Raw genomic sequence first — 13,780 nt, 5'->3', positions numbered from 1 at the left:
TGACACTTAACCAACTGAGACACTCAGATGCCCCATGAGATGTGTTTTATAACCAGTACAACTTACTAAAGCTATCGGCCAGGGTGCATTCATACCACAGTATGTCACAGCCTGTGCAAAAACAAATTTGGTCCTTGATGTTAATATTGTGATTACAGCTATGTCTAAATAGGATGAAGACATTACATACAATAAAGTAAAAGTCAAATTCCAAGTGGTAAGAGAATACTGTCATAGTTCAACTGATACTGTTTTTTCTCCTAGGGGTACAATTAGAGGCATACTTGATTCAATGAGATACTATCTTTCTTATTAACTCATTTTTTTCTAGCTCTGCCTCCATGCAATTGACAAAGAGCAACAAATACATTGTATACATAATACCTAAAAAAAGTCATACTGAAAAAATAATGAAAAAGTCCCAAACGTCTAACCTCCCACGTTGTTCTATTTTGCTCTCTTTTGTGCAGGACATCAGTATAGAGAAGTACTCAAAATAAAAAGGGGAGAGAAAAAAAAAACCTGGCCAATATTAGATACATAGTAAATACTAGAGATTAGCAGATACAAGTAGTAGAGTCAGCCAACCAGACAACAAACATCCACTGAGTGGACGGATCCATAGTGGTAAGATTCTCAGTCTATACAACTTTCTCTTTTGAATCTATTTTAGTTGTGATAAAGTGAAATACTTTAATAGTGGTACCCACATACTACATAATAGTCACAGCATCATATTTAAAAATTCAGGCTCTGAAATCAGATTGCTTGGGCTCAAATCCTGACTTGACCTACCACTTACTAGCTATGAGACTGTAGGCAAGTTACCGTATTTCTTTGTACTTAAGGTTATTTATGTGAAAAGTTAGGATAACAGCAGCAGTCTCAGAGTGTGGGGTTGTGGTGAAGATTAAAAAAGATAAAAGACATGAAACCCAGACAATGATGCTTGGGCACATAGCATGGTGTGCAATAAATGTTACCTATATATTTAAAAATATTATTAGACTCTAATTTTTAATTTTAGGTGATAAGAAAGCAAAGATGACAAATAACCTCTTTGATTTTAAAAAGCCAAGGTGAATCAAAGCAAGACATTTATAGCTCATATTCTAACTTGCAGTCAAGCATTACCCACAAACACAAAAGGGAGTATGATTAAACACTCCTTCCCTTCCTCAACAATGAGGGAAGGACCAGGTTTCAAAAGAGAGCTAAAAATGAGGCTAAAACATCACCAACAGTGGGTTCAAGGACAACAGAAATAATATATTGGTTTTTATCTGACTGCTACCTGGTAATCAAGTTTAAGCATAGCTGGTTATAATTTCAAATTTAGCACAGGTAATAAAGCATTAACTGTAAATCTATAAATGTCAATAATAACATTTCAAAATCTGTCAAATACTTTTAGTAAGATAGGTGTATCTGAAATTAGGGCAAACATGTAAATATAATTCGGGATGGCTACGAAACAAATGTAAATACAATCTTACCTTGTCCTGTAACTATGACAGCTATTCCTTTCTCTAGTTCTTCAATACCTTTCTTATACCATTCCACAGCTTGCTCCTTTTGTCCTGCTTTAAAATAGAAATAATTATTTGTATATATACTAGACATTATATATTAGAATATACTAAACATTTCCCAGATCTTACTGTTATTGATACATGAAAAAGTGGGTTGTGATCAAGTAAATCTGAGAAATACCACTATACAACTTCTTAGTACCTCTAGCATCCTAATGTACATGTGAATTTCTGAGAGAGAGGTATAGACTTCAGTGTTTCTCAGAATTTTAGGGCTGTGAATCCTTTATTTTGCCATCTCATGGCACTGATGCTTTTAACCAGTGAAATACTGTACTATGGAAAGAAATTTTAATTAGGAAGAATTTATTTTAAATAAATGGTCTTTAAAATACATACTATTAGAATATACAAACATGATTTCAATAATGAGAAAAAAACACTGTTTAACCCGATTGTACTGAAATCTGATGTAATTTGTTCATTGTTGGGTGCCTCCTTTCTGGAGTGAGTTTTTATTTAACAAATGATTGCATCTTAAGAACCGATACATGAGATTACGAATGTGGCATTTAGAGTCACATTTAGTAACACATCCATTTTCTTTGAAACAAATGACTGGTTTACAACTTTTAAAGGATCTAAAAATACAGCAAATCAAAATGTGTGTAAGAGGGCGCCTGGGTGGCTCAGTGGGTTAAAGCCTCTGCCTTCGGCTCAGGTCATGATCTCAGGGTCCTGGGATGGAGGCCCGAATTGGGCTCTCTGCTCAGCAGGGAGCCTGCTTCCTCCTCTCTCTCTCTGCCTGCCTCTCTGCCTACTTGTGATCTCTGTCTGTCAAATAAATAAATAAAAATCTTTAAAAAAAAAATGTGTGTAAGATAGCGCTCTCCTTTTTTTTTTTTTTTTTAAGACACCTGGGTCGTTCAGTTCGTTAAGCATTGCCTTCATCCATATATACAATGGAATATTACACAGCCATCAGAAAGGATGAATAGCCAAATTTTGTATCAGCATGGATAGGATTGGAGGAGATAATGCTCAGTGAAATAAGTAGAGAAAGTCAATTAACATATAGTTTCACTTACTTGTGGAGCATGAGAAGTACCACAGAGGACATTAGGGGATGGAAAGGAAAAGTGAATTGGGGTAAATTGGAGGGGAAGATGAACCATGAGAGACTGTGGATTCTGAGAAACAAACTGAAGGTTTTGGAGGGGAAGGGGGTGGGGAGATGGGTGAGCCTGGTGGTGGGTATTAAGGAGGGCACGTATTGCATGGAGCCCTGGGTGTGGTGCATAAACAATGAATCTTGGAACACTGAAAAAATAAAATTAAATTTAAAATAAATAAGTAAAGAAAGAAAGCAAACAAGCATCTGCCTTCAGCTCAGGTCATGATCCTGGGTCCTGGGATCGAGCCCTGCATTGGGCTCCTTGCTCGGGGTGTGGGGGGGTGTCTACTTCTCCTCCCTCTCCAGCTCCCCCTGCTTGTGCATGCCCTCTCTCAAATAAACTCTTCAAAATTTTTTTCTTTTAAATAAATTACAATCTAACAGATACAAAAGTTCCTTTTTTGTGCTTCCCATTCCAATGCTCCTCTCCTTTCTCGAAGCCACTACAATACATTCAGTGAATATCTTTCTAGTACCTGTTTTTCTATCGTTCCTATTATATTTGCATAGTTTCATTTTAAAATTTTATATTGCTTTTGAGATCTATGTTGGTATATAGAGATCTAGTTCATTCACTTTTACTTTCATGTCGTATCCTTTATCATCCTACAATTTATTCAACTATTTTTCTATTAAAATATATTTAGGTTGTTTCCAGTTTCTCAGTATTTCAAATAATGCTGCAATGAACATGCTTATACCTGTCGTCTTATGTACATGTGCCAAATTTTCTAGGGTATATGTTTAAGAGGTAGAGTTAATAAGCCATAGTTCATTTCCATTCACTAGAAATGAACAAATTACTTTTTGAGGGTGCTTGTATCAACTTCCACTCCTAATAGCAGAGTATGACAGTTCTTACTGGCAACATCCAAACCAATGTTTTAAGGAGTTTTAGTATATTACTGTAGGCAAATTAAATGACTGATTACATGGGGCACCTGGATGGCTCTGTGGGTTAAGCATCTGACTCTTATTAATTTCCGCTCAAGTCATGATCTTGGGGTAATAAGATTGAGCCCCATACTGGGTTCTGGGCTGAGAATGGAGCCTACTTAAGATTCTCTCTTACCCTCTCCCTCTGATTCTCCCCATTCTGCTCGTGTGTGAGCATGTGTATGCACACATGCACGCACACTACTCATTCTAAAAATAAATAAATAAATAAAGTCGCATGCTTAATAATGACTCAATTACCTAACATTCTTTGATAGGAGGTCGTTGACTTGCTACATCAGTTGAATCTCACAAATCAGTATGATGATAGAAAATGCCTAAGTAATTCTCACAAGACTTGTAAGTACAAAACTGCTGGCGAAAGGACAGACATATAGGTCAGTAGAACAGAAGAGAAAATCCAGAAATAGACCCACACATGTAACACTGATTGACTTTGACAAAGATGACAAGGTATTTCCTTGAAGAAAGAATAGCCTTTAAAAAAAAAAACAATGCTAAAATCATTGCCAAGGCATGCCTTGGTGGCTTTGTCATTAAGCACCTGCCTTCAGCTCAGGTCATGATCCCAGTGTTCTGGGACTGGGCCCCAAGTTGGGCTCCATGCAAATGATGCTAGAATGATGACCGTCCATATCCAAATAAAAACAAAAACTTCAACACAGAAAAAATTTGAAGTGGATCACACACCTAAATATAAAACCTAAAACTATATAACTTATAGAAGAAAATAAGACAAAATTCTTCACGATCTTGGCTTAGGCAGAGATTCACAACATAAAAATCACAAACCTTAAAAGGATATAACTGATAAACTAGACTTCATTAAAATTAAAAGTTCCTGCTCTTCAAAAGACAGAGTTAGATAATGAAAACACAAGCCACAGACTGACTGGAAGGAAATATCTCAAAAACAATATGTCTAATAAAGGACATGTAACCAAAATATATAAAGAACTCTTACAATACAATGATTTAAAAAAAGCAAATAATCCATTAAAAAACAGTGGGCAAAAGACTGGATAATGTATACTTTATCAAAGAGAGACAAATGGCAAATAAGTATAAGAAAAGATGTTCAACATCATTTGTTGTTAGGGAACGACAAATTAAAATCACAAGATATCACTAAGTACTTAATTTAAAATTGAAAAATAAGATATCAACTATACTAAAAAAATTGTTTTTAAAGATTTTATTTATTTTTTTGACAGACAGAGATCACAAGTAGGCAGAGAGGCAGGCAGAGAGACAGGAAGGGAAGCAGGATCCCTGCCAAGCAGAGAGCACGGATGCGGGGCTCAATCCCAGGACCCTGAGATCATGACCTGAGCCGAAGGCAGAGGCTTTAAGCCACTGAGTCACCGAGGCGCCCCTACACTAACAATTTTTTAAAGCACCTAAAATTATAAGACAAAATATAAATACACCTCACATATGTTTCCAAGTGTAAATACAAAACTGTATAGCCACATTGGGAAAGAGTTTGGTAGCTGCTTATGAAATTAACATATATTTCCCATATGACAAAGCAATCCCTTCTTCTATGTATTTACCCAAAGAAATGAAAACATAAAAGACCAGTATATGAATGTTTACGGTGCTTTATTCCTAACAGCTAAAAACTGGAAACAACCCAGATATCCATCATTTAGTGAAGGGATTAACAAACTGTGGTACATCCATACACAGAATATTACTCACGATAAAAAGGAACAAACTACTGGTAAATGCAGGAACATGGGTAATCTCAAAAACATTATAAATGAAAGAAGCAAGACACAAAAGGCTACACATACTGTATGATTCTATTTACACAAAACTCAGTGAAGACAACACTATAGGGACAGATCAGATCAGTGACTGCCAGGAGCTAATGGGAAGGCAAGGGGACTGATTACAAGGGAGCACAAAGGAGCTTTTGGGGTGATAAAACATTCAGTGTATCAGTTGTTGTCATAGTTACCCAACTGTTTGCCAAACTCACTGAACTACAAACTCGTAAAAAGGTTAAATTTCACTGTATGTAAAATATACCTCAATAAATCTGACTCTTCAAAAGTGCAATACTCCCAACATTTATGTATAAGGATTTTCACTATGGCTTGGAATATAACACCAGAACTACAATTTTCATTATAAGAGTAAAATTAGACTACGAGACAAAAGGCAGAAAATTCTTTTTAAAACATCTGTTTGAGAGGCGCCTGGGTGGCTCAGTGGGTTAAGCCTCTGCCTTGGGCTCAGGTCATGATCCCAGCGTCCTGGGATCGAGCCCCATATCGGGCTCTCTGCTCAGAGTGGAGCCTGCTTGTGATCTCTCTGTCAAATAAATAAATAAAATATTAAAAAAACAACAACAACATCTGTTTGAAGGGATCAAAGAATTTTTGAAATATTGAAAATTACCCAAATTTGGAAAGGAACTATGTCACATTCATTAGGATGCTATTTTCAAAAATTACCAAAATATGGAAAGGAAAAAAAGCCAACAGAGGTGGGCTGGCATTTGGGGCACTTTTCTATTTAAAGCAAACTGTCGATTCTGAAGGCAAAAGTAGCCAAGATACTAAGCAGAGCTTTCAGCAGACTCACAGAACTTAGCTGACCAAATGTGAATTCCAGGGCATGCCCAAGAGAAGTAGTGGCAAAGATTCCAGGATTTGGATTGGGAATCTTAATTAACTAAAGAATTAAGAACTAGGCCAGCTTGCACAAGGGCTGGAAATCATATTCAAATCACTTACCTTAAGGTAAGGGAAATTATAGCCCCTACTGTCCATTGATCACCCTTTTGACTAAACTATGGCAGAAAAATCAAATCTTCCAAAGGTCTCCAAGACATAAAAGGCCCTCAAGATACTTTACAGTTCTTAGTTTCCCATACACATTTCTCTTCCCTCTATAGCCCCTACTAACAGTCAAACTCAACCAACCAGACTATATCAAATAAAAAGAAGATTGGGGTGGCAGAAATTTACATTCACTGTTACACTTGAAATTATTAGCTAATAATTTAGTGGACTACATAATCTAAGGCAAACAATGGCCCAAAGGTCAAATATTGTCAGCCATCTGTTTTTGTACATAAAACTTAACTTGGCGGGGGGCGCACCTTGACAGGGGGTGCACCTCAGTCAGTTAAGCATCCAACTCCTGATTTTAGCTCAGGTCATGATCTCAGGGTCCTGAGACTGAACCCTGTGTCGGGCTCTGCGCTCAGCACTGAGTCTGCCTGGCATTCTTTCCAACTTCCTCTTCTTCCCCCTCTGATCCCCCGCTCCCCGCTCATGCATCTGCTCTAAAATAAAAAAAACAAAAAACTCTTAAAAAAAAAAATTGGAGAAAGGAGAACCCTCCTACCCATTACTGGGAATGCAAGCTGGTGCAGCCACTCTGGATAAGAGCATGGAGGTTCCTCAAAAAGGTGAAAATAGAGCTGCTCTACAACCCAGCAATCTCACTACTGGGTATTTACCCTAAAGATGCAAATGTAGTGATCTGAAGGGGCACGTGCATCTGAATGTTTATAGCAGCAATGTCCACAATATCCAAACTATGAAAAGAACTTATATGTCCCTCAACAGATGAATAAAGATGTGATATATATACACAATGGAATAGTATGCAGTCATCAAGAAACCCTCAAAAATCTTGCCATTTGCCATGACGTGGATGGAACTAGAGGGTATTATGCTGAGCAAAATAAGTCAATCAGAGAAAAGACAGTTATCATATGATTATTGATATGAAGAATTTGAGAGGCAGGGTGGGGTGTCGTGGTGGGCAGGGAGGGGAAAAAATGAAACAAGATGGGATCGGGAGGGAGACAAACCATAAGAGACTCTTAATCTCAAGCAACAAATCGAGGGTTGCTGGGGGTAATGGGGAAGGGAAAGGGTGGCTGCGTGATGGACATTGGGGAGGGTATGTGCTATGGTGGCTGTGAATTGTTTAAGACTGATTCACGGACCTGTGACTCCTAAAGCAAATAATACATTATATGTTAATAAAAAACTTACTAGATCACGCCTACTATATGAGAGTTTTGAATGTTCAGAGATCTTAAAATATTGTGACAGAGAGCTTAAAATATTTGCTAAATGCCTCAATAAAAAAACCAAACCCAACACAAAAAGTGACAAAGGACTTAGGCATTTTTCAAAGACACAGAAATGACCAATAAGTAAGTGAAAAAACATTCACCACCGCAAATCATTACAGAAATGCAAATCAAAACCATGATAAGGCAGTGCTTCACATCCATTAGGAAGACTATTATTTAAAAAACCCTGAAACTAACAAATGTAGAAAAATTGGAAAACCTTGTGCACTGGCAGCAGGAATGTACAAATGGTACAAGTGATGTGGAAATACTTCTCAGTCCCTCAAAAAATTAAACAGGGAGTTACCATATGATCTAGCAATTCTACTCCTAGGTAGATACTCAAAAGTACTGAGAGCAGGGGAGCAAACAGATAGCCATATATTACTGTTAACAGCAGCACAGTTCACAATAGATGGCAAAACCCAAAGTCCATCAACAGACAAATGATTAAACAAAATGTAGTAAATACATATAATGGAGTATTATTCAGCCTTAAAAACAAATGAAATCTGATATACAATGCAAGGGTGATGAACCTTGAAAACACTATGCTAAGTGAGACAAGTTAGATACAAAAGAATACTGAATGATTCCATTTAGATAAGGTACCTGAAATAGGAAAATTCATTGGTACAGAAAGCAGAACAGAAATTACCAAGGAAAGAGAGAAGGAGAAAGGGAGATGAGTGGAGAGTTATTGTTTAATGGGTACAGAGTTTCTGTTTGGAATGATAAAAGGTTCTAGAAATGTACAGTATTGATGGTTGCACAACATTGGGAATGGACTTAATGCCACTGAATTGTACACTTAAAATGACTAAAACAGCAAAGTTTAGATTATCTATGCCTTAAAAAATGAAAATACATTTTCTAACTGGCCTGTTCTAAGGACTGTGTGGCCCTTGGTATACAGCAATGAAAATGAACAAACTAATGCCACGTGCAACAGCACAGAATAAACCTGAGCAGCATATATATTTTTTCCATTTTATTTCTTTTCAGTGTTCCAGCATTCATTGTTTATGCACTACACCCAGTGCTCCATGCAATACATGCCCTCCACAATACCCACCACCAGGCTCACCCAACTCCCTACCCTCTTCCCCTTCAAAACCTTCAGTTTGTTTCTCAGAGTCCACAGTCTCTCATGGCTCATCTTCCCATCTGACTTCCTCCAACCTCCTTCTCCTCTCCCATTTCCCTATGTCCTCCATGTTATTCCTTATGCTCCACAAGTAAGCGACACCATATGATAATTGACTCTCTCTGCTTGACTTATTTCACTCAGCATAGTCTCTTCCAGTCCCATGTTGATACAAAAGTTGGGTATTCATCCTTTCTGATGGAGGCATAATACTTCATTGTATATATGGACCATATCTTCTTTATCCATTTGTCCGTTGAAGGGCATCTTGGCTCTTTCCACAGTTTGGCGACTGTGGCCATTGCTGCTATGAACATTGGGGTAAAGATGGCCCTTCTTTTCACTACATCAGTATCTTTGGGGTAAATACCTAGCAGTGCAATTGCAGGGTCATAGGGAAGCTCTATTTTTAATTTCTTAAGGAATCTCCACACTGTTTTCCAAAGTGGCTGCACCAACTTGTATTCCTACCACCAGTGTAAAAGGGTTCCCCTTTCTCTACATCCTCTTCAACGTATGTTGTTTACAGTCTGGTTAATTTTTTTGACCAGCATATATTAAGCAAAAGAAACCACACACAAAAGAACACTTACCATGTGATTTCATTTATAAAGCTCAAGATCAGGTAAAATTAATCTATAGTGTTAGAATTCGAATTGTAGGTATATTTGCAAAGAATGGAGAAAGGTAGTAAATGGAAGAGAACATCACAAAGGCAAGCTTCTGGAGGAATACTCTTATTTCTTGACCTGGTAGGGTTTCAAACTGCTATGTTTACTTTGAAAATTCACTAAGCACTACAGTAATTGTGCACTTTATGTATAATTTAATCAAAGTTTACTTAAAAGCTAAAGAAATAGAAGGGGAAGGTAAAGTATATATTTTTCTCAGAAGATTTTATTTGACAGAGAGACAGCGAGAGACGGAACACAAGTAGGGAAAGCCAAAGAGGGAGAAGCAGGCTTCCAGCTGGGCAGGGAGCCCGATCTGAGACCCTGGGATCATGACCTGAGCCAAAGGAAGATGCTTAGTGACTGAGCCACCCAGGCACCCTGATAAAGTATACTGAAATGGAAAGAGTCCCAATACATTAAGGAAAAGGTTATGGATCAGTCTGTATATAACATTTTTTCCCACAAATGAATAAATATTTATGTTTATATAAATACATGAGGTCAGATAACTTACTAGGTAATCACCTCCCTAAGGATAAGATTACAGAGGATTTTCACTTTCTATATGTGTATTTGTTCATTATTTTAATTTTTTTAGAAGATTTAATCATTGGGGGAGAGGGGAGCACACCCATGCACAAAGTGGGGAGAATCTCAAGCAGACTGCACACCAAGCACAGAGCTACAGAGCTGGACACATGGATCAATCCTACCACGCCAAGATCATGACCTGAGCCAAAACCAAGAGTTAGATGGTTAACCAACTGAGTCAACAGGGGCCCCCATTATTTTAATTTTTGAGCATATGCTAGCATACAGAAATAGTAATGATACCCATCTTTAGATAGAGGTAAGCACAGTAGATTAAGTTATGAATTATATACTGTATCTTTTCATTCAGATAGTAGTAGTAGTACCCACACTGCCACAAGAAGGGACAAAATAAGAGTAGTTTGGGATGGAGAGAGAGAGGATGTATGTTCATGATATTACAGTATGGGGACTTAAGCCCTTGAATATCCTCTAATAGCTATATGACTTTGGGAAAGTCAGTTAATCTCACTGGGTTTTACTCTGCAGACTTAAAAACAAGATGACATTTCTTTCACCTAACCCTGAGTTGTGGCAAAAATCAAGTGAAACAGGATATGTGACAATACTTTAAAAAATAAAGCAGCACATCGGGGCGCCTGGGTGGCTCAGTGCGTTAAGCCTCTGCCTTCGGCTCAGGTCATGGTCTCAGAGTCCTGGAATCGAGCCCCGCATCGGGCTCTCTGCTCAGCAGGGAGCCTGCTTCCCTTCCTCTCTCTGTCAAATAAATAAATAAAATCTTAAAAAAAAAAAAAGCAGCACATCAATATTACTTTTACAATATTTATTATAATTGGTACATCTGTTGGCTAACTTAAATCCTTCTACTTCGGAACTGCATGCACAGTGTGTGTTTGTGATTGTTGCTCATTTAAGTTATGTAAAGCCACTGCTTCTACTTATTTACTCCTCTAGTATCTGCCTACAAAAAACACGCAACAAATATACCAATTTTCCTACACAATTTTCTTTTAGGAACTTACAAGGGTCACAATTAGCAGAATAAGAGGTATCTTTAAAAAAATCCTACAGTAGGGGAGTCTGGGTGGCTAAGTGTGTTAAGTGTCTGCCTTTGGCTAAGGTCACGATCCAGAGGTCCTGGGACTGGGCTCCCTGCTCAGGGAGAATCTGCTTCTTCCTCTCCCTCTGCCGGACTCCCTACTCACGTTGGTTCTCTCTCTCTCAAATAAATAAAATCTTAAAAAAAAAAAAAAATCCTACAACAGATTTCATTGTGTGCTAAACTGTAATAAGTCACAGGATCATGAAGCATCAGTGAAGAGCCCCCAGATTACTCTTCTCATAGTTCACTACTACAGAAAGGATACTTTCTACTGTGTTTTAATTCAGCAAAAAGGTCATACTTGCATTCACTTTCCAACTTCAAGGTTTATCTCTGAAGTAAAAACGTTCCCATTTAATTGGCAAGGTTCTGAATCCCATGGAAAGAAATCATCTCAGCTTTGGACATTTTCTTTAAACCTTAAGAATGTCAATTAATTCATCTTCTTTGAAGTCTTTTGTATTTACTATGGGTAGTAGGTAACTTTAATTTTTTTCTACGCATTTTCTTTATTTTCCAAATTCTCTGAGACGCTTACATTATATTCACATATGAGTACAAAATGATTAGTTTTATCTCTTTTAAAATAAAAGGTTAGGGCGCCCGGGTGGCTCCGTCAATTAAGCAATTGCCTTCAGCTCAGGTCATGATCTCAGGGTCCTGGGATCGAGCCCACATCGGGCTCCATGCTCAGCAGGAAGCCTGCTTCTCCCTCTCTCACTCCCCCTGCTTGTGTTCCCTCTTTCGCTGTCTCTCTCTCTGTCAAATGAACAAAAATCTTTATTTATAAATAAATAAAATATTTTAAAATAAATAAAATAAAATAAAAGGTTAGGATACTAAGTGAGCTGGGGGGGGGAACTTCCATCTGTTTTTTTCTGAACTGAGGGTCACAATTAGCAAACATTTTTATATCACTCTTTAGGTAATTCCCCTTCTTCCTCAAATGTCATTTATGTGGCTGCTATATCCTAAAAAACGTAACAGAAACAAGGTATCAAGGTTTAACAATAACAATAACTCACAGGGGCTATAATCTTAAAAGGATTGTTGAATAACAGCAGTCCTGTTTTCTGAGGACCTACTCTATGCAGGCACTAAGTATTTACAAACACTGACTCAGTGCAGTAACTTCGCCAAGATCTTGAATAGTCAGAACTCAAATGTCATTTTGAATACTAGGCACTACAATTTTAAAAGGATAAAATTAGGTCCTCGAAGCTGAGAAAGAGAAAAGCAGGCCCTGACATCCAAGAGCTGGCCTGGTACTATCAGGCAGGCCTTGGTGTAACTAGGAGCTGAACTGGCATTACTGCCAGATCTGGTGCTCTGTTGATCATAAACAATTTCATAGAACATCAACATCAGATAAGGTCACTTTGTGATTGTAATGGATGAAGACAAAACATGACCACTCCATAATCATGTCTAAATACAGAAAAACATGAATATTGTCCAAGCCATGAAATACCAAGCATCTTCCTCTTCAGGCTAATGAGTGCTTTTCAACCAGCTACAGCTTTAGCCTCCTTCTGGCCTTCCCGCTTTCTAGATCATATTCAAGATACTTAATCATAGAATACCCCTCTTCCTGACAGCATCCAATGCAGAAGAACAAAATCCTGCTTCCTTAAATCCTCCTCAAAATCACCATAGGGGCGCCTGGGTGGCTCAGTGGGTTAAGCCGCTGCCTTCGGCTCAGGTCATGATCTCAGAGTCCTGGGATCGAGTCCCGCATCGGGCTCTCTGCTCAGCAGAGAGCCTGCTTCCCTCTCTCTCTCTGCCTGCCTCTCCATCTACTTGTGATTTCTCTCTGTCAAATAAATAAATGAAATCTTTGAAAAAAAAAAAGAAAAAAAAAATCCTCCTCAAAATCACCTGATATAAGCCCAAATCCCGTAAGTTATTTCTAGCTCCCTTTCCTGAGATGCCATGGTTCCCACCATGTGTGTTCTCCCCGCTTCTATAATATAATCCCACTTGTTCAGCCACAGGGGTTCTACTGATGGTTGACTGAAAGACACTGACAAAGCCCACTTAAGAACAACAGTTAAGGGGCGCTTGGGTGGCTCAGTGGGTTAAAGTCTCTGCCTTCAGCTCAGGTCCTGGTCCCAGGGTCCCAGGATTGAGCCCCGAATTCCCCTGCACTGGGCTCTCTGCTCAGCAAAGAGCCTGCTTCCTCCTTTCTCTGCCTGCCTCGCTGCCTACTTGTGATCTCTCTGTCTGTCAAATAAATAAATAAAATCTTAAAAAGTAAAAAAGAACAGTTAATTCTCTCCTTTTCTACTATAGCATAAATAATTGCAAAGAGGAGCAAAGACACGTGAATAAGTTTAACATTTCTATGCTATACCTTCATAGCTGTAAAACATAGTCTCTAGGATAATCATAGATTTTATTATTTTTCTTTCCTCATTTACCAAATGAACAACTGCTGAGATTTGAGTGTGCTCAAAGTTTCATTCTATAGGATGTCTAGTGTGGGTAGTTAATTCACAAGGAGAAAAAAAAAAGGCTACCTTAGCTCATTAATACCT

The 13,780-nt window shown here is 38.1% G+C and overlaps 1 protein-coding gene across 1 annotated transcript in view; it reads right to left on the bottom strand.

Moving 5' to 3' along the window:
- SPAST (spastin) overlaps positions 1 to 13,780 on the bottom strand; it is a 78,864-nt gene that overhangs the window by 59,533 nt on the left and 5,551 nt on the right. Inside the window, 1 exon segment of the mRNA XM_045079278.1 lies at positions 1,497 to 1,583. Within this exon segment, the coding sequence (XP_044935213.1) occupies positions 1,497 to 1,583 (87 nt within the window).

The sequence above is a fragment of the Mustela putorius genome, unplaced genomic scaffold, assembly GCF_011764305.1.
Source record: "Mustela putorius furo isolate JIRA1106 unplaced genomic scaffold, ASM1176430v1.1 tig00000281_pilon_pilon_pilon, whole genome shotgun sequence".
NCBI lineage: Eukaryota > Metazoa > Chordata > Mammalia > Carnivora > Mustelidae > Mustela > Mustela putorius.
This window is presented reverse-complemented; position numbering and strand designations above follow the sequence as displayed.